Raw genomic sequence first — 22122 nt, 5'->3', positions numbered from 1 at the left:
GTCACTAAGTTGTGCCTGACTCTTGTGACCCCATTGAATGTAGCCTGCCAGGCTCCTCCATCCATGGGATTCTTCAGGCAAGAATACTGGAGTGGATTGCCATTTCCTTCTCCTTCCTGACCCAGGAATCAAACCCAGGTCTCCTGCATTTCAGGCAGACTCTTTACTGATTGAGCTATGAGGGAAGCCCCAGGGATAAGGTGGGGTACTGAAAACAAGGGCTGTTTGAAAGCCTGAAAACAGCAAGAGCAGCTGGACCTTCAAGAATCTGTCCTTGTACACTGGACTCTTCACTGTAGGGGACTGGGGCTTGTTCCCCAGAGAAATTCAACTAAAGAAGCTCTAGTCTTGGGTAGATGAAGCACAATGGAGGGTTAAGAAGAACATTACCCACTCAACTTGGGTCTCTCAGACCCCTTCCTTCCCCTTTCCTGTTTTCAGAACATCAGTGACTGTGCTTAATTTCTCCTCCTTTTCCTTAACCCACTTCCCTCCTAACCCTTCAGGAGAAGACAGGATTCTTCTCTCGATGCTCTGAGTGGCCCTGAGAGATCTCCAGATTGTGGCTTCTGGGGATTCCCTAATGAAAATGTAGGCTAGGAGATGACTCATGCAGTGAACCCACTAATCAAGAAGACCCACCCCCAAAAGCTTCCAACATTAAGGACAGAAGTCAAAGCAAGAACAGGGGAAAAAAACTATCAGGGGACAAAGAAAATTCAGGTAGCAGAAGGAAAGATGTGACTTAAGAAGATATGTTACACCCATGAAGAAAGAACAGAAGACTACAAAAAAGGAACCAAAAGTGTGCTCTTGGAATAAAAAATATGATAGTAGTAAAAAGATGCGGTAGAAAGGGTGGAATGTAAAGCTGAGGAAACCCCTTGGTAAGGACATCCTAATGACAAAGAAAAACTTAATCCAGATTCAATTTGGATTCGAATTCAATTCAATTTGAATTGAATTTGAATTCTAATTCAATTTGGCTCGAGAGCCAAAATCTTAATGATAGGAGTTCTCACAAGACAAAAATGAAAAAGGATGGGAGGAAATAATTTAAAAATTAATGGAAAATTTCTCTGAGCCAAAGGACAGAGTCTCCAGACTGGAAGGGCCCATAAACTGTTAAGCACAATCTATATATAGGCGTGTGCCCCACCGCCCCCCCCACACACACACTCGACAAGGCCCCATCGTGAATTTCCAGAACATCAGGAATAAAGACATGATTCTAAGAGCATCTAGAAAGAACACCAGTAATGGGAATCAATATTATACTAAATTCTCAAGCATCATAACAGGAAATTAGTACTAGTATCTAAAAATGAGAAATCCAGAAATAGCAGAATGTACATGCTATTTTAAGTTCTGTAGAAACAACTAGAAAGACTGAAAGGCTGTTTTTTGAGAATGGGTCTGGGAGGTGGGGAGAGATGTGGCTGGAAACTGCTCTTGTCAGAGTAAGTTTTTTTAGAATTATTTATTTTCTTTACTATAAGCATGTATCCGTTAGGCATAAATGAAAATATAAGAAGTGTGAAAAGCAGATGAGAGACAGTGCAGAGTGCTTTCCCAGGTGGTCAATTCATGCATCAGACTTGGAAAGGCATGAGCACCCTCATTTGGGCACACTGATAAGGGAATCGTCTCCTGGTCTTTCTCCCAGTTCCAAAACTCAGCACAGAGCTTCCTCGCCCGCACCACTGACAGCGTGAGATTTTTCACATTTGCTCCATTTGCTACTATACCCTATATCTACTATATGCTACTGTCAGATGAGGCTGTCAGAGAGACAAGAATAGGATACAAAGGAGCACTCCAGGTTGGAGGAGAAGGAGACGAGGAGGAGCAGTTTAGAGATGGACGCAGGCTCAACTCTTACGGAGTAAGGACAAGTAGGTCAATTTCCCCTGAATATTATCTCCCCAGCGGTCCTCCTTGTCTCCTGACCACTGCAGGTCATCATTCACCAAATCCTATCCATCCTTTCAAAATATTTTGGGAAAGCCTATGAGTCATACAGAAGATGGATCTCTCTTATCAGGGTCACACTGTGCTTCTGTTCAAAAATGTGAGCATCCTCTTTCTCCACCTGAATCCACTACTTCTCTCCTTGCCAAACGACATTTGACTCTTGCTAAGACTCTGATTCACAGTCAAAGGATGAAGATTTGCCACTCTGGAGGAAATTCCTTTGAAAAGGCTGTGAAGGCAATTCCAAAGAAGAGCTTTGTATGGCGACATTGTTGGAATGAGTGCACAGCCTTCCAGGGTGACTGCCCTAAAGGGCAATGCTAATTCTGGCTTTTAAGTGTGCCTAAGCTTGTTAAAAAGTCAGCCTGCTTACTTTAAAGTCCTACCTCACAGTGCTGAAGTGTTTTCCTAAAGCCTCCGTAAATTCTTCTTTCCCTTTGATACTCAGGCAAGCCACCATTTCCTTCCCTACACAAACTAAAGGACATGTTTGTGGAAGAAGAGGGGGGGCAAAGCCATTTCTCTGGTTCCCCTCTCGATCATAATGACCTCCAAGTAGGTTTCCTGATGCCTTGCTAGGTGGGAGTTCTCAGAAGTGAATCTAATGTGTCATTTGACGGGTACTCTTGCTCCCCCCTTCCAAAAATGATGAATGGCTTGCAAACCACAGCAGCCATCTATCTCCTTGCCATGGGGAATAATACTGATATGCTTTATTTCCCCCATCTGTGGAGGTAATAGGCGCAGCAGCAGCTGTATTCTGTGCCAGAGTAACTTGGGTTCCCCTCTGCCACAAAGACCATCTCATAACTTAGGAGAGAGGGCTGGCGGCATGGCCAGGGCTGAAAGAGAGTGAGGGTAGTGAAGACACATTTGACTCACTTGCTTGGGTTTGGTTTCAGTTCATTACCCGACAAACCCCAGGGTGCACACTGAAACATCTGGTGGGAGTCTTAAAGACCAGACACTCGAGGGGGAAAAAAGTGAAGCTCTGGGCCGCTGTTGCTAGTTGGTCACAACTTAGGAGCTGTCAAGATGGCACTGCCCAGGGTGCCAGTGAGTTAAGTTCCATGATCTCAAATCACCAGGCTTCTAAATTCCAATTGTGATCCCAGCACAGATCTCCTTAGGGACCAAATCGCCTTATATTTGAAAAAGTAGAAACCATCTGTGTGTATGGTCAGGGTTGGGGGTGAGAGAGAAGAGAGGGAGAAGAAATGAACAGGGAGAGAAGGGGGTTTCTCAAAACTTCCCAGGGCACCGAACACTTTGCAACGTGAACAAGCACATGGTTCCACCCCTGCCCCTCAGCTTCATGGCCAGGTACTGTTGGTGAAATTACTTAAGCCCCAACCATGCCTCTGCAAGGGGAACAGGGGGAGAGGCTGGGTAGAGCATAATGAGATGATTTGAAAGCCCTGTTAACTTTTTCCATTTTAACTAATACTTCTGGATGAGGCACCAGCTCTCCTGGGAGGCCAGTCCTGAGGCATTCTGTGGAACCCAAAGCCAACTGTAAAAGACTAGCTTGGGGCAGAGCTGCTGGGCAAAGAGTCACACCTGACTTCTAAGTCCCGCTTCGGAAGGCCACAGTCAGGGGAGGAGGGTGCCTCTTCACTCCCCAGGCCCACCGGGAACAGAGAACAGAATGACCTCACAATTCTCCCCATCTCTTATGGTTTGAGAACCAGTATTTCTTGCTTATTAGTTCTGAGGAAACCTTAACATCCAAATGAAGGCTCAGTGGGATTTATTCCATTTACAGGGATCACTTGGGCAGAAGGCAGTAGGGTTGGACTTCAGAGGCAGCTCTGATAGGTATAAAGCCCATGTGTTTCTCCCCACTGCCCAGTGTAATAGCATGGGACACATCTCCGGGACTGCAGGGTTGAATGAGATATCATCTCTACCCCTAGGGCCTGAGATAGAAACAAAGGTTGAGGGTATCTTAGGGGGTTGTTATTCTAATTCCATCTGGGGCTGAAGTACATTTATTTAGTGAGACAGCCTCCTCAAGAAAAGAGGTATCATGCCTATCATCAATGAAAATGTACCTTTAAATGTGCTCAAGGATTTACAAAATATTCCAGGGCCCTAGGCACTGTTTCAATACAGAATGCCACTCCTATTATGGGTAATAGCTATCACCACATCAAACACTGACATCTGATGTTCTGTGCATTAGTGAAATGATTGTTTGGTAAGGAAGGTGACCTCATACCGGCTGCGTATATGTGTTAGTTGCTCAGGTGCATCAGACTCTTTGTGACCCCATGGACTGTAGCCCACCTGGCTCCTCTGTCCATGGGATTCTCCCCGCAAGAATACTGGAGTGGGTAGCCATTCCCTTCTCCAGGGGATCTTCCTGACCCAGGGATAGAACCCAGGTCTCCTGCATTGCAGGCGGACTCTTGACCGTCATATCGGTTTCCACAGCACAAACTGATGGGGGCTGGGGTAACCAGATGTGAAAAGATTTTGAGGTCCTGATTCCAGCATGAGTTGTGCTAATAAGGAAAAGACCTAACTGAATCAGAAGAAAAATAGAAATGGAGTAGAAGGGAAATCTTAGTACCCAAATGCAGGGTCAGGAGAAATATACAAGTAACATTCCCCGGGTGAAAGAAATCATTGGAATCTTTAGCCATATAGTTTTTCATCTCCTGATCTGAATTCAAAGGGGCTCTACACCTGCTCACCAGCTGCCCAGCTCCATCCCAAGGCAGGTAAAACTGCCCCTGGGCAGAGTGTGTGCTGAACCAAGTCAACAAACTCTGGGCCTGTCTCCCACGGGAGACTGTAGACGTCAGAGGGGTTCTGGTTTAGCGTGCCACAGGAGGGCTGTGCAGAAAGAGAGTCTGGTCAAGGCTCTGGAAAGCCCTGTGGAGTCTATGGGGAACAATAAGAATGCAGAATATAAATGTAAGCTGCAGGCTGATGGGCCCGTTAGGAATTAGGGCCGTCTTTGAAAGGAATCTGCGGAGATGATGCAAAACATCAAGCATGTGACCCAAATCGTGGCAGGGCATATTGGAGGGAAAGGGGAATGGGAATGAGACATTTTCTAATCTGATTAGTCTGAAGTTTCCCCTGAGTGTGGAGAAGGGTCAGTGCACAATTAGAAGCAAAGTTAGACTGAACATGGTCTGCTTAGTGGCTCAGAGGGATGACCTCCTTGGAGCTAAGCTGGGGCTCGGAGGCGGATGTGATCTGAGACTGAGCCGGCTTCACGGCAAGTTGGGGAATCATCTTTCTGCCTTTCATGTCAAATCGTCAAGGCAAAGACAAAACAGTCTGCTGAGAGAATGAGAGGATGATGACTTGGTGGCCTCAGTGCTGGATAAGAAACATCTAGGTCCCCCAGAGGCCAGGCTCCCACATTACTGGACTTTCCAGGACAACTCATCCCGAGGCCATCAAGAGATAATTTAATAAACATCTGCAGCTTCCTGACTAGAAGACAGCTTAATGTGTGAAAGGCATTCAGATCCAACTGTTTAAAAACAAGGCTTCCTCAATGTAGGACACAGGTCTCTTCCAGTTCATTTCTAAGTCAGAGCGTGTGGTCTATGGTGTCTGATGAACACTTCTCTCCTAGTCTCCAATCAGGACTTAGTACCAGATGCTATGGCACTGGGGAGTTTATATATGTTATCTCAATTTGCCCCAAGATCCACGAGGAAGCAGGTATTGTTATCTCATTCTAGAGATATGGAATCTGAGGTTCAGGCAGGTCAAAAAACTTGCACAAGATTACACAGCTAGCAAGTAGATTCAAAGAATACAGGAGACAAGGTAAGGGGCAAAATTGTCAAGCTGTGACAACCTGCTGCTTATTTTTAGGCAGTAAATCAAACAGGTTAGAAGTAGGTCTCGGTATCTGAGTGGATCAGATGTCTACTCACAAATCTTCATTACAAGGTAAGAGACAAAAAAAAAAGAAAGAAAAAGAAACATAAATAGTGCTGTGAGAATTCTTAGCCAGGAGATAATCACACCAGCCAACCAAATCCAAGAGGGCTTCATGGATACAGTGCTATGCAAAACAGGTCTCAAGTGAAGAACAAGATTTCAGCAAGTGAAGAAAACTCAAAGCTAGTTCCTACTGAAGAAACAGCAAGAGAAAAGGCAAAAAAGTGGGAAGGCAGGAGGTATACAAGTGAAAAGCTAAATGCGCCATCTGGCTGGACTACTGGGAATGGGAAGAGGAGCTTTGAGAATGTGGTAACTGTGGAGAAACCAGACTCCTAAGCCTGCACTTCATCTCAGGTCCTTTGTACTGGGATGGCCTATTTATCCCTCATACTGCTACTAGAAAATAAAAGCAAATAGAGCTGAAAGTCTAGAAGACAACCCCAGGTTATCCAATGCACACACACACACAGCCACCTAGATTGGCCTCTTCTTGATTCTGCTCCTGATACTAGGAGCAGAAGGACCCTAGCTTTCCCATGTGGGATTTAGTTTTTGTCTGCTTCCTTTTTTTTTTCTGTCTCAGATGACGACTGCCCACTCCAACCCCTGCTTGAGAATAATGCTCTAATGACAACCCTAAGCCCCACAATGGAGAAGGCGGAAGAGGAGCTCAAAGCTAAGGAAGCTGGTCATTCCTTAGAGAACAAAGAAATGGTACAGAAGGCTTGTGAGTAGAAAAGCGACACTAGGATATTCTTGCTCTTAGAAGGTACTTAGCTGCTAGATGTAAAGACGGATTTAAAAATTTAGAGGCTGGTGGAAGAAAGGCCAATGTGGGGGCCCTGCAACAATCAAGAAGAAAAGTAGGTCAGAACAAGAGTGGAGGTGGTGGGAATAGAGGGGAGAGAGAACATGCAAGCAGCAGAAGTAGGAGGCAGAACAGGCAGAACATTCTAATCTACTGGCTATTTGTAGACAATAATTCAAAACGGTTTGAAGCAGAAGATGTGCATTTTAAAGGTTCAGAGGTTAAGTCACAGTTCTTCTTCTAGACTATGTGACTTTGGGCAAAATCTTATCTCTCTAGACCTCAGCATCCTCATGTAAGATAGGAGGATAATAGCTCTGACCTCACCAAGCTGTTCTCACGAAGTCAATGAGGTAATGTACTCAAAGCAATGATAACAATGCCTAGAACACAGTCCCAGATGTCAACATTATCAAGATAAGTCAGTCAGAGGAGGGGCTGGCGTCATGCCATGGGAAGCATAAAAGATGACCAGAGTGTGGATGGCTAGGAGGGTGGTGCCAGGCAGTCAAAAAGTCAGGTTTGGTACAAGAAGAGAGGTGATTTAGAAAGCAGTTCACTGTGCTTTCCTTTGGCAACATCCTAACCTCTGCACTTGACATCTGGCACTCTTGCTCTGTGCTAATAACATGAGGTCCTCTAATTGCATGTCTTTAGCCATTAGAAACTACTGCTCTGAAAAACCTGTCCTAAATTTTAGATCTAAGACGCTCACAACCAAAGAAGCAGTTCATTTTCATTTTGTCCCATGAATCCGTGTGCACTTAAGTGCATCTTCATGTTAAAAAGATCAAACAATAATTCATTAGAGGCTCTGTGACATTCACAATCATGACTAACTTTTCCTTTTGTAACAATTAAATGGAGATGTATCATCAGTGAGACAATACTGAGGTAAAGGGTAAATCAAGGGCAGTAAAGGCAGATGTAAAACCAGGAACTGTCTCCAAAACAAAAACATGCAGGACATGGTCCATGAGGGTGGAGATCTCACCTACCCGGACAGTAAGGATCCTAGAAGATCTTCATTCAAAGGTAATCTGGAGGACTTGCACAGCCTTTTGATGTCTTTGCTGGGTAACACTTTTTTCCTGCATTAAAACACAGTCAATGAGCTTTTCTATACTTCATGTCTCTTGAGTAATAATTACATGCTAAAGGAAAGAAAACATAGATGTGTCCTAAAAGCGTGCACATGGAAATAAATATGAAAGCTGGTACTGGAATCGCGGTAAGGAAAAACAGTCTTATTGTATTTCACCAGCTTGTTTCCATTTCAGAAGTCACTAGATTCTGTCCTTACAAAGGCCGTTCCATCAGGGTTCAGATTCTTGGTTGGTGATAGTACAGCCTGTTAAGGCTGCAGCCACGAGTGTTGCTCTAAGTAATCGATCTGCATTCTTGACCACTAGTCAAAAATGGTTCTGATATTTGAAAACATCTCTTAATTTGACAGGCATCTAGAGCCTCCATCCAAGTATTATATGACCAGAGGGTGTTTTTCTAGTCTTTTCCTTGGACCCAAATCGTATAACCTAGAAGCCCCAACTGGGACCTTAACATTCACCTAATTTTTTTTTTTTCTCAGAGCAGCCCAACAGTCATTTTCCCCAGCCTGCTGGGGCACAGAAATGCCTGTCTAATGTTCTCACCCCGCCAGTGTTCTTCCAGGCATCAGGCAAAATTAGAACTAACAAGAAAGAAAGTGGGCTTCTTTCTTAGCAGTAGGTTATAAAATGGTAAGAGAATCTTTATGTCTAGAATTGGAACTTGTTGGATCTGGAAGAACCTCAAGAGTTGTCTCATCAACTAGCCCCTTTTTTCCCAACAGGTATTCCTTTAATCAAAGAGGGTCACACTTCTCACCCTGGAGAGGGATACCACCAGGCTGGAAGGCAAGGCCAGAGTCATACAAAGCTCAGGTAATACGTCTTCCAGAAGGCTCAGAGAAGCTTAAAGATTCAAGGAAGAATACCATTTTATAACAATTCAACAAGGGTGTATTATGGATTAGGAAAAAAAATGTTCCCTAGTAAGATAAACTGGGGGCACTCCAAGTAGCACTAGTGGTAAAGAACTTGCCTGTGAATTCAGGAGACACAGGTTGGATCCCTGAGTTGGAAAGATCCCCTGCAGAAGGAAATGACAACCCAACTCCACTATTCTTGCCTGGAGACTCCCTCAGACAGAGGAGCCTGGTGGGCTACAGTCCATGGGGGTAGCAAAGAGCTCGACATAACTTAGTGACTACAACAACAACAAATTAAGAAAAACCATGGGTCCTTCTAAGATATTTAGGGTACAGGTTTGGGGATGAAGGAAGTAGTAATGGGGTAAAGAGATGACAGTGGTCCGAAGTAACAAAACCAGTGGCTAGAGTTAGACCTAAGATTTTCTAACTCCAGATGAATATGCTCCCCCACCAGTATATCAGATCTGTGGGTAAGATGAACACCAAAATATACCAAGATGGGGCTCCAGTTGTTTGTAACAATGACTGAATAAAGTTCAAAGGCAAACATGATAAATGTATTAGAAACACATTATTTGGAGCGTCATTATTTTTGAGAAGAAATAATTTCAAAGAGATTTTATAGAAAGTTTACTTGCAAATCCCCTGTCCGGTATATTATAAAACTCATATTTATAAATCCCACTTATTAATAAAATAGTGTAAAGAGATGCCATCTCAGAATTAAATCTTCTAACACTGATTTACTGCTTCAATTGAAAGCTTCTAGAAACCAATTAGAAAATGCAAAGGGGCCATCCTATTCTTTTGAAGACACAGAACTTCCCCTATTCCATCAACAAGCAAAACTCACCATCCATCACTATGAAATATGTGTACCCAGATAATCTCCAGAAATGATTTAACGTGGCTTTGCTACCTAGTGGAGTATGAGGAGACTTGCCAATTTTCTTTTTGCCCTTTTTGATACAATACAAATTCCTTCATCACTCAGCTTCACAGAAACATAAATGATTTCTTAGAATCAATAAAATAAAAGCTTACTTTTCCCGATCTTCGTATACACACATAGCAATGAGTCTTTCAAAATTCTCAAAAGCATTTTTCTTGAGTTGTTCATGGGCCTGTGCAACTAGGACATTCCTATGTGGACAGGGGTCCTCAGGCACCCGGTAACGACGTGCAATGGTTATAACTTCTTGGTCTGTGAGTTTCCCGACAGTTAGATTCATCATTATTTCTCTGTTTAAAAAAAATGGGAAGCACTCAAGAAATTATATCTAAGATTATTTTACCTTTCTATTAAAAACACACCCAAATTCCGTTTTACAAAACTTTACCAACAGCCTACAGACAGGTTTTTTTTTATTTATTTTTTTTTATTTCTCTACTATGAGCAACCAGGAAGGTACTTGTGCTAGAATGGAAAACCATAAGCACAGCAGATTATAAATAAAATGGCACTTTGCCCAGAGTCAAACTTCTATCAGATAATAGCCTACAACCAGGAAGTAAATTCTTAAAGTTCTTGAATGGTCAAAAATCCTGGGACTAAATACATGAGTTCATTCAATGCCTATTAATCTTACTTTATACAAAACAGTAACAGACTTGGGGTTCTGATTTCCCAGGGTATGAAACTTATAAATCAGTAAGTTAGAAAGATGTTTTGAGATGGGGAACGTGATTAAGCATATTTCTCTGGTAAAAAGTAAAAATTGACACATCCTACCCATAAGTGGAGAAAGAAGTGGCAACTCACTCCAATATTCTTGCTTGGGAAATCCCATGGACAGAGGAGCCTAGCGGGCTACAGTCCAGGGGGTCGCAAGAGTCAGACATGACTGAGTGACTAAACCACCACCATCACCTCCTACCCATGAGAGAAAAAAGTATAAACAGCTGTGTAAAGGTACAGTCGTCTGAGTCTTTAGAAGGCAAATGGCATTGATATCATTTGGCAGAGCAGTTCAGTTCAGTTTAGTTCAGTTGCTCAGTATTGTTTGACTCTTTGCAACCCCGTGGATTGTAGCACATCAGGCCTCCCTGTCCATCACCAACTCCCAGAGTTCACTCAAACTCTTGTCCATTGAGTCGGTGATGCCATCCAACCATCTCATCCTCTGTCGTCCCCTTCTCCTCCTGCCACCAATCCCTCCCAGCATCAGAGTCTTTTCAAATGAGTCAGTTCTTCACATCAGGTGGCCAAAGTATTGCAGTTTCAGCTTCAACATCAGTCCTTACAATGAATACCCAGGACTGATATCCTTTAGGATGGACTGGTCGGATCTCCTTGCAGTCCAAGGGACTCTCAAGAGCCTTCTTCAACACCACAGTTCAAAAGTGTCACTTCTTTGGTGCTCAGCTTTCTTTATAGTCCAACTTTCTCATTCATCCATGACTACTGGAAAAACTATAGCTTTGACTAGATGGACTTTTGTTGGCAAAGTAATGTCTCTGCTTTTTAATATGCTGTCTAGGTTGGTCATAACTTTTCTTCCAAGGAGCAAGCATCTTTTGATTTCATGGCTGCAGTCACCATCTGCAGTGATTTTGGAGCCCCCAAAAATAAAGTCTGTCACTGTTTCCAGAGTTTCTCCATCTATTTGCCATGAAGTGATGGGACCAGAGAATAGCAAGGAGAGATAAGAAAGCCTTCCTCAGCGATCAACCCAAAGAAATAGAGGAAAACAATAGAAAGGGAAAGACTAAAGATCTCTTCAAAAAATTAGCGATACCAAGGGAACATTTTATGCAAAGATGGGCTCGATAAAGGACAGAAATGGCAGGGACCTAACAGAAGCAGATGATATTAAGAAGAGGTGGCAAGAATACACAGAAGAACTATACCAAAAAGATCTTCATGACCCAGATAATCACAATGGTGTGATCACTGACCTGGAGCCAGACATCCTGGAATGTGAAGTCAAGTGAAGCATCACCACGAACAGAGCTAGTGCAGGTGATGGAATTCCAGTTGAGCTATTTCAAATCCTGAAAGATGACACTGTGAAAGTGCTGCACTCAATATGCCAGCAAATTTGGAAAGCTCAGCAGTGGCCACAGGACTGGAAAAGGTCAGTTTTCATTCCAATCCCAAAGAAAGGCAATGCCAAAGAATGCTCAAACTACCGCACAATTGCACTCATCTCACACACTAGTAAAGTAATGCGTAAAATCCTCCAAGCCAAGCTTCAGCAATACGTGAACCATGAACTTCCAGATGGCCAAGCTGGATTTAGAAAAGGCAGAGGAACCAGAGATCAAATTGCCAACATCCACTGGATCATCGAAAAAGCAAGAGAGTTCCAGAAAAACATCTATTTCTGCTTTATTGACTATGCCAAAGCCTTTGACTGTGTGGATCACAAACTGTGGAAAATACCAGACCACCCCATCTGCCTCTTGATAAATCTGTATGCAGGTCAGGAAGCAACAGTTAGAACTGGACATGGAACAACAGACTGGTTCCAAATAGGAAAAGGAATACGTCAAGGCTGTATATTGTCACCCTACTTACTTAACTTATATGCAGAGTACATCACTTCATGGCAAATAGATGGGGAAACAGCGGAAACAGTGGCTGACTTTATTTTTCTGGGCTCCAAAATCACTGCAGATGGTGACTGCAGCCATGAAATTAAAAGATGCTTACTCCTTGGAAGGAAAGTTATGACCAACCTAGATAGCATATTAAAAAGCAGAGACGTTACTTTGCCAACAAAGGTCCATCTAGTCAAGGCTATGGTTTTTCCAGTGGTCACGTATGGATGTGAGAGTTGGACTATAAATAAAGCTGAGTGCCGCAGAATTGATGCTTGTGAACTGTGGTGTTGGAGATGACTCTTGAGAATCCCTTGGACTACAAAGAGATCCAACCAGTCCATCCTAAAGGAGATAAGTCCTGGGCGTTCATTAGAAGGACTGATGTTGAAGCTGAAACTCCAATATTTTGGCCACCTGATGTGAAGAGCTGACTCACTGGAAAAGACCCTGATGCTGGGAGGGATTGGTGGCAGGAGGAGAAGGGGACGACAGAAGATGAGATGGACGGATGGCATTAACGACTCAATGGACATGGGTTTGGGTGGACTCTGCAAGTTGGTGATGGACAGGGAGGCCTGGTGTGCTGCGGTTCATAGGGTTGCAAAGAGTTGGACACGACTGAGTGACTGAACTGAACTGAACTGATGGGACCAGATGCCCATCATGCCATGGGACCATGATCTTAGTTTTCTGAATGTTGAGATTTAATCCAACTTTTTCACTCTCCTCTTTCACTTTCATCAAGAGGCTTTTTAGTTCCTCTTCACTTTCTGCCATAAGAGTGGTATCATCTGCATATCTGAGGTTATTGATATTTCTCCCAGCAATCTTGATTCCAGCTTGTGCTTCATCCAGCCCAGCATTTCTCATGATGTACTCTGCATGTAAGTTAAATAAGCAGGGTGACAATATACAGCCTTGTCGTACTCCTTTCCCAATTTGGAACCAGTCTGTTGTTCCATGTCCAGTTCTAACTGTGGCTTCCTGACCTGTATACAGGTTTCTCAAGAGGCAGGTCAGGGGGTCTGGTATTCTCATCTGTTTAAGAATTTCCCACAGTTGCGGTGATCCACACAGTGAAAGGCTTTGGCATAGTCAATAGAACAGAAATAGATGTTTCGTAGAGCAAAAAGAAAACAAATGACAACATATTCATATGAGACCTCAAAGCCTAACAAATTGGTTGACATATTTTCAATACATTCTCTACGGGAAAGCCATAAACCATTTACCAGGCATTAGAAAGAATTTCATTGAAATGGTTAAAATGCAAACTTACATGGCACTTAACCAAATAAGCTTCCACCATCTAGAAAATCCACTTACTGGAAATATTGCCTTGGCCAAAAAGTTCGTTTGGGTTTTCAATAACATCTTATTGGAAAGCCTGAAAACACTTTTTGGCCAACCCAATAATTCAGTTTCCAAGAAGTCCAAATAAATGAGGAAATACAAGATTTTATTTATTCTGCTACAGACTCATCTTTTGTAATAATGGCTTTTAGTTCTTTTATATATTTCTTGTCATTTTCACTATCATTTAACAAATCTACAGGTTCTTCTGGTCAAGAATTTCCTAAGACAGACTGTAGGAAATCCCACAGCTATGATGTTAACCTACCTAAAGGAACTATATTTTACCTACATACACTTATTAGGATCTCTGGGTTTTTTATTTTGCTTTGTTTGTGTCTTTTTAATAGGAAATGAAGACCAAATTCAACCAAGAGGACCCCACCATTGTAGCAAGTCAGATTGGGTTAGACCATCAATCAGTAACATTGGCCAGGGGTTCAGCAATCAGGAATAACATAACAGATGTTTTGGCATGTATCCTTGCAGTCATTTTTCTGTCAATATATATGTACTGGTATCCTTAGTTTCATTGGGATCATACAACATTTATTAACATAGCATGGACATCTTTCATACCCATAAATGCCAATCAACAGCCTACTTTTCACAGTTGCATGGTGTTCCATTTCGTTCATGTGTCACAACTGGTCATTCCGTGACCAGTGTTGTAAATGAGTGAGGGGCTTTCCTTGGAGTGGTTCCACCTCAATCTCTCTCAACAACAGAATGGGAAAGACTAGAGATCTCTTCAAGAAAATTAGAGAAAGCAAGGGAATATTTCATGTAAAGATGGGCACAAAAAGAGATAGAAGATATAAGGACCTAACAGAAGCAGAAGAAATTAAAAGATGGCAAGAATACATGGAAGAACTGTACAAAAAAGGTCTTAATGACCTGGATAACCATGATGGCATGGTCACTCACCTAGAGCCAGACATCCTGGAGTGTGAAGTCAAGTGGGCTTTAGGAAGCATCACTACGGACCAAGCTAGTGGAGATTATGGAATTGCAGCTGAACTATTTCAAATCGTAAAAGATGATGTTGTTAAAGTGCTACACTCAATATGCCAGGAAATTTGGAAAACTCAGCAGTGGCCACAGGACTGGAAAAGGTCAGTTTTTATTCCAATTCCAAAGAACGGCAATGCCAAAGAATGTTCAAACTATCATAAAATTGCCCTCACATTACATGCTAGTAAGGCTATGCTCAAAATCCTTCAAGCTAGGCTTTAGCAGCATGTGAACTAAGAACTTCCAGATGTACAAGCTGGGTTTAGAAAAGACAGATGAACCGTAGATCAAATTGCCAACATTTGCTGGATCACAGAGAAAGCAAGGGAGTTCTAGAAAAAACATCTACTCTCCTTCATTGACTACGTTGAAGTCTTTTACTGTGTGGATCACAACAACCTGTGGAAAATTCTTAAAGAGATGGGAATACCAGACCACCTTACCTACCTCCTGACAAATCTGTATGCAGGTCAAGAAGCAACAGTTAGAACTGGACATGGAACAACGGACTGGTTCCAAATGGGGAAAGGAGTATGTCAAGGCTATATATTGTCACGCTGCTTATTTAACTTATATGCAGAGTACATCATGCTAAATGCCTGGCTGGATGACTCACAAACTGGAATCAAGATCTTTGGCAGAAATATCAACAGCCTCAGATATGCAGATGATACCACTCTTATGGCAGAAAGCCAAGAGGAACTAAAGAGCCTCTTGATGAGGGTCACGGAGGACAGTGAAAATGCTGGCTTAAAACTCAACATTCAAAAAACTAAGATCATGGCATCCAGTCCCACCACTTCATGGTAAATAGAAGGGAGAAAAAAAGGAAGCAGTGACAGATTTCATTTTCTTGGGCTCCAAAATCACTGCAGACAGTGACTGCAGCCATGAAATTAAGACACATGCTCCTTGGAAGGAAAGCTATGACCAACCTAGACAGCATATTAAAAAGCAGAGACATCACTTTGCCAACACAGGTCCATATAGTCAAAGCTATGGTTTTTCCAGTAGTCATGTACGGATGTGAGAGTTGGACAATAAGGAAGGCTGAGTGCTGAAGAACTGATGTTTTTGAATTGTGATACTGGAGAAGACTCTTGAAAGTCCCTTGGACTGCAAGATCAAGCCAGTCAATCCTAAGGGAAATCAACGCTGAATATTCATTGGAGGGACTGATGCTGAAGCTGAAGCTCCAACAGTTTGCCCACCTGATGCAAAGAGCTGACTCATTTGAAAAGATTCTAATGCTGGGGAAAATTGAGGGCAGGGAGAGAAGGGGTTAACAGGGGATGAGATGGCTGGATGGCATCACTGATTCAATGCAGATGAGTGTGAGTAAACTCAGGGAGACATTGCAGGAAAGGCGTGTACAGGACTGTAACCTGGTATGCTACAGTCCATGGGGTCGCAAACAGTCAGACACAACTTAACTACTGAACAACAACAAATACCTATACATAAAATGTCTCCTGTTTGAAATTTTATAATAATCAAATATTACTTTCATTGTAAAAAAAAAAAAACCTATTTGAAATATTTTTCCTTTTGTGGGTAGAAAATGACATGAAGAAGTGGCACGCTCCCAAGAATGAGGGAACAGAGCATGTGAAGCAATAACTAGAAACTTTCCACACACCTTTAACTAAAACTACTCTAGCCCGACCAGGTCATAAAAGTTTATTTTCCTTTTCATTGGATAAACTGAAATTATCCTGGCCTCATTGCAGTGAAACTTTATATTTGGTGGGTTTCTGTCTCCCTGGGTTATAAACAGCTTGGTACTCCATTGCTTTTCTTGTCTCCATGTGAGGATTCCAAACAAGCTACCCCCAAATTAAAACTGCCTTCAGTCGTGCAGGACATCAGGAGCCCCTGAGCAGCTGCCCCAGTGGCTGCTGCACCCACATGAGCCAGGTCCTGGCATCAGGGATCCCAGCCAGGCAGTGCAAGCCTTGTCATGCTAAGGTTTTGCCCTGTTTATCACATGTCCCTCTTTAGAACCCACCCTGCCCTGTCAAATGTTAATGGGCTGCACCAAGAATGAGGAATCTTTTCAAAACTTACACATTCCTTTTCTTTTTACTATGGTGAAATACACATAACACAAAATTTACCATTCATGGCATTTACTGCATTCATAATGTCGTGCAACCACCATGTCTATTTGTTTCAAAATATTTTCATCACCACAAAGAAGCAATCATTCCAGTTTCTTCCTCCCCTCAACCCCAGTCTCTCTCTGCCTGATCATCACTAATCTGCTTTCTTTCTCTGCAGACTACCAATCTGGATACTTCATATAAATGGAGTCATGCAGTATGGTTTCTTGTGTCTGCTTTTGCTCATTTATCATAGTGTTTTCATGTTCGTACATGTTGCAGCAGGTATCAGTACTTCATTCCTTTTTATGCCTGAATACTAGTCCATTGTACAAATGTACCACATTTTGCTTATCTATTCATGCGTCAGTGGATATCTGGGTTGTTTCCCCCTTTTGGTTACGGTAATTAGCATTGCTACAAGTTTTTCTTTGAACATCTGTTTTCAATTCTTTAGGTATTTTTACCTATGAGTAGAATCACTGGGTCATATAGTAATTTTATGTTTAAATTATTGAGGATCCATCAAACTGCTTTCTGCATACTCCACTTTTGTGAGCCACAGTCATAAAAATGAAGGTCCAACTTCCATCAGATACACCCCTTTCTCACTTAAACCTTCAAGTTGTGCTAGTTGCTCAGTCATGTCCAACTCTTTGTGACCCCATGGACTGTAGCCCACCAGGCTCCTCTGTCCATGGGATTTCCCAGGCAAGAATATTGGAGTGGGTTGCCATTTCCTTCTCTAAAACCTCCAAAGTGAACCTCAAATATCATCTGAGAGCAAAGCCTCATTATGGTACTTCCTGGCCCATCATTTAAGAAAAACAAAAATGCACTTTAAAAAGAAGCTGTAATTGTATTGATCTAGTATTCTGTGAGTACTGTTGTTCATCTTAGAGACTCAAGTGGCAATCACCTTTGCCTTTACTCAACATTGCACTATGCCCCTGGCACTAATATTTTATACAGATTATCACAGTATTTAGTTAATCTTATAAAGGATGCTGCTATGCTTTTCTCTCCATTTTTGTAATTAAAGCCTAAAAAAAAAAAAAAAAAAAAAACTGCTCTAGGGTATTGACGTTAACTAGGCAGAATTCTGAAACATGAAATGCTAAACGGTTTTACAAGACATAATTCCATTAAAGTCATCCAGTCATAATGGTGAATCAAAACTTCATTTTAAAGCTCTGAATCTAAGGGTATTTTGTTACATATTGTTAAAAGTCTAAGCAATGTCTTTCAAACAAAAATAAAAATCAGTTTCAATGTAAACAAGGACTTAAGAGATGAAGTTTTGTGTCCTAAGGCTTATAAGAAAATCTAGTTAAGCCTAAATTAAACCAAGAAGCAATTTTAATGACAATTGTTTAGCACTCTTTATCATCTCCTTCAATTTGATATTCAACAAATAAAATGGGTTTCAGTTTCTCTAATCAGAAGCCTGGCACAGCTGCTCACATCCTACATTGCTTCAGGTATTCTGTTACTTATGGGCCTAAGCTGCCTATAGTGAGCAGAAAACCCTGCCTTCCCATAACTTATGTTCCAGCCAGGCACATGATTGGACTAGTGTGCTGCCAGGCAGCAGAGAGTAGTAGAGACAGCTGGTAGAATATGTGTCAGTGGAAGAAGAAATGGAAAGATAGATCAAATGGGGCCAGTACAAATGTCTGACCAGATTTTGCTACCAGCCTAACTATAGTTCAAAAGCATTTATAGAGCTCTTCAGTCTCACGGGGGAACAAAGCCATTACATTCGGCCATGTTGGCTGGGTACTGCCCACCTCCAGGGAGAACCTTTATACACTTATGGTATAAATGGTGTCCCCTGGAGTTGTATGACATGGTGGCCTCACTGGAGAAGCCAAAGAACTCCAGACAAAAGGGGGAAAAAAAGGTCACCACAAGTGGGAGGTAGTGTGGCTCAGAGGGAAAAATGTGAGCTTTCAAATTACACAGACCTGGATTAAAATTTCAGCCCTGTGAATTTGCTAGAAAATGGAAACACTGGTAAACTGTTAACTTTTCTGAGGCTCTGTTCCTTATCCGTGAAATTGGACAAGACCGCTTGTTTCACAGAATTTTATTTTACCACAGGAGCCAGGATGATCCTGTGAAAATGTAAGTCAGATCACATTATGCCTCTGTTCAAACCCTCTAAGGACTTGCCCTCTCTCCTGAAGTCGAAGCCAAAAGCCTCATGATGGCCTAGCAGGCCTGACATGGTATGTCCCCTCTACTGCTCTCTCTCTCAGACCTCGTCCCCTCTCTGTCTCTCTGCACCACCAGACCTTGTTTCCTCAAACAAGGCAGGCAAATTCCAACTTCAGGGCCTTTGCACCTGCCATTCCCTCTACCTGGAATGCTCTTCCCCAAGACAGTTACACAGTTCGTTCCTTCACTTCCTGAAGAGCATCTTCATTTACTCTGGTGTCATCTTCTCCATAAGGCCTTCTCTGACCATCCTTTTCAAAAGTGTGAACCCTCCCTCTAGAAGCCTGGCATTCCCAAACCCCTTCTCTGCTTTTTTATCCTCAGTAGCACTCATCATACGCCAACCTAGTATATAATTTATTTTCTTATTCTCTATATCATCTTTATCCCCCAGCTAGAACCTAAGTTCCACAAAGGGTCGGGCTATTTGTCTATATTTTGCTCATTGCTGAATGCTCAACACCTTCAACAGCCCCTGGCACCTAGTAAGCACTTTATATTAAATAGTTCTCTGAACAAATGAAAAATGAGGGTTAAGTTAGCAAAGTATGAAAAGCATTTAGCTTTCTACAGCACTATGTTGTTTTAGTTGCTAAGTCATCTCCAACTCTTTTGTAATCTCATGGCTTGTAGCTCACCAGGCTCCTCTTGTCCATGGGATTTTCCAGGCAAGGATACTGGAGTCAGTTGCCATTTCCTTCTCTACTATAGAACTATATGAATGCTCAATAAATGATAGCAATTTTTATTGTTCTCATCATCTCACCATGGAGACAGTTTCATGTTGCATTAAACTGAAAGAGTTACTTCCTTTAAGCAAGTTCATCTTGGAAAAATGTGAAATGTCTTTGATGGGTGAAATCTTAGAATTTATCGCAGACTATAAAGGGAAGATGGTACACTTGTTTTAAATAGTCAAATTCAGGATTTAAGTCTGAAGTGATAAAGCAATAAGCTCCAGGTGTGCCTCCCTTTATATAATTGAATATATTTGAGAAGCTGCACAAATGCTTAATTCTTAGAATTCAAATTACATGTTCCCTTCCACTCTCCATTACATTTAAAGATGCTCTATCTTCATCTTGGTTATTTTTAATTGGCAATGGCACCAAACACCTTAGCTTCAAATTCCTTTAATTTCTGTCAAGTTGTTAACGACAAGCAAGCACACTGAACTCTGAAATAAGTTCTTTGGAAACTAAAGAACCTTTTGACAGTATAATAATTACTGCCAAATTTCTCTGCTTTGTAAACTGATTTTTTGATGTATTTTCTCAAAGAGAAGTACATCTGCATTGAAAATCATTGACCTTGTTTTCTCATTCCAAATAAATGTAAACAGCTTTTAGCTTTCTCTCTATTACTGCTCTAATCTTTATTTCACATCAAATTCTATGGCTTTTCCTGTTTTGACATGCAGTGGAATGTACATGATAATTTTGATTTATTTAGTTTGAAATCCAGTATGTCTTGGTGCACTCGACTTTGGGGCTATTTAAGTGCAGCCAAACAAAATGAAATCTTCTCACGCAGTTAACAGTAATTGCTATATATTATTAAAAATATTCTTCAAAGAGGTACAATTTTAGAAAAGCTCATCTAGAATTCTGCTACAATTTGGTACAATATGCATTTAAGTAAATGCTTAATTGCATTTCAGGATTTAGGCCTGAAGTGATAAAACTTTTAACCACTGTTAAAAGACACAGTGGGTTTTTTTGTTTTTTAAATCAGGTCAAGATTTTTTGGTAGCAGCAAATGGATGATGGTGGTTCACTTGAGATTTGGGTAGATAAGAGTGAATATGCATTTCATTTACAAGCAAAGTGATTTGTTTTCTACCATTTCCTTTTCATTAGCACCCATCCTGTGTTCAGGGATTATTTGTCTCCAAGCAAACCTCACTTGAAGCTTCCCTGGTGGCTCAGTCAGTAAAGAATCTGCCTACAGTGCAGGAGACCTGGGTTTGCTCCCCTGGAGAAGGAAATGGCAACCCACTCCAGAATTCCTGCCTGAGAAACCCCATGGACAGAGGATCCTGAAGGGCTACAGTCCATGGGGTCATAAGAGTTGAACACGACTTAGTGATTAAACCACCATCACCACCAAACCTTGTTTGGCCTTTTTTTTTAAAAAAAAAAAAAACTCTTTCTCATTGGTTGCCAGATGAGATGCTTTAGAGGCCATGCTAATCCCTGTGATAATTAGGGGGCCTTAATGGAGGGCAGCCTCATATAAGCTGACAGCTATTTACTGGTTACATGATCAGCTGAACACAAGACCAGGTCTGTGCCCCCCAGTACTTCACCTCCCAATTCAAGACTTACTCATGTTAAAACATAGCAAACAAAATATAATCAGATTCTTAATTCTTTCTGGGCATGCACTTTAAAATATAAAATTTCTTGGCTTTACTCCATTATAAAAGGAACACATTTCTAAATATAGAGAATTTGAATAACATATAAAAGGAAGAAAGAAAAATCATATACACTTACACCATACAAATATAACCAAGTAATCATTCTGGTATATTTCCTCATTCTGGTATATTTCCTCTTTTCTATGCATGAGTATCTGTCTTTTTTTCTTAATAGTTGTGAACATATTTTATAGTCTGCTTTTTTTTCCCTTTAACTAATACACTTATTATCACATATTTTTCTGAAACCAGAATGCTAATCCATTCTTCTATTATTGGGTATTTCATGGGCTTTTCTCAAAATTTTACATAAATAATGTCATAATGTACATATTTATGTAGAAACATTTGTCTGTATTTAAAATTATTTCTGTTAGTATCTGAGAAGTAAAATTAGGTGGACAAAAGAAAAATACATTTAAAGGATCTTGATACATGGTGTTAAATTACTTTTACCATTCCACCAGCCACAAGAGAGGGGCCATAGCAATAGATATTACCCTTTTTAAAGGTGTTTCCTAATTCATTAGGTAAAAATGATGTCTTATTTTAATCAACAATGATTTAAGTACTAATAAACTTGAATATGTCTTATTTGCTTGTAAATTATGTTTCTTCTCTAGCATTCTGTCAGCACACCCTTACCTACATATTCATTCATTCAACACACACTCAGTAAGTCCTTACTCCATCTCAGGCCACATCAACAGATAGAGAATAAGAGAAGAATGGACTAGATTTGACCTCCAACCCTCAAGGCCTGCACCCTAGAGTAAATCATAGACCAAAAGCAAAG

General features: G+C 41.4%; 1 protein-coding gene across 4 annotated transcripts in view; it reads right to left on the bottom strand.

The window, feature by feature from the left end:
* EFHC2 (EF-hand domain containing 2) overlaps window positions 1-22122 on the bottom strand; it is a 241029-nt gene that overhangs the window by 31398 nt on the left and 187509 nt on the right. For 2 of the 4 annotated variants that reach the window (XM_070366045.1, XM_070366046.1), the window contains exons 12-13: window positions 9714-9911; window positions 7696-7788 (exon numbers count right to left, since the gene is read on the bottom strand). In XM_070366045.1, the coding sequence (XP_070222146.1) occupies window positions 7696-7788; window positions 9714-9911 (291 nt within the window). The remainder of the gene's footprint in view (window positions 1-7695; window positions 7789-9713; window positions 9912-22122) is intronic. The other 2 variants (XM_070366047.1, XM_070366048.1) reach the window with 1 other exon arrangement.

This window comes from Bos mutus, chromosome X (assembly GCF_027580195.1).
Source record: "Bos mutus isolate GX-2022 chromosome X, NWIPB_WYAK_1.1, whole genome shotgun sequence".
Lineage (NCBI taxonomy): Eukaryota > Metazoa > Chordata > Mammalia > Artiodactyla > Bovidae > Bos > Bos mutus.
This window is presented reverse-complemented; position numbering and strand designations above follow the sequence as displayed.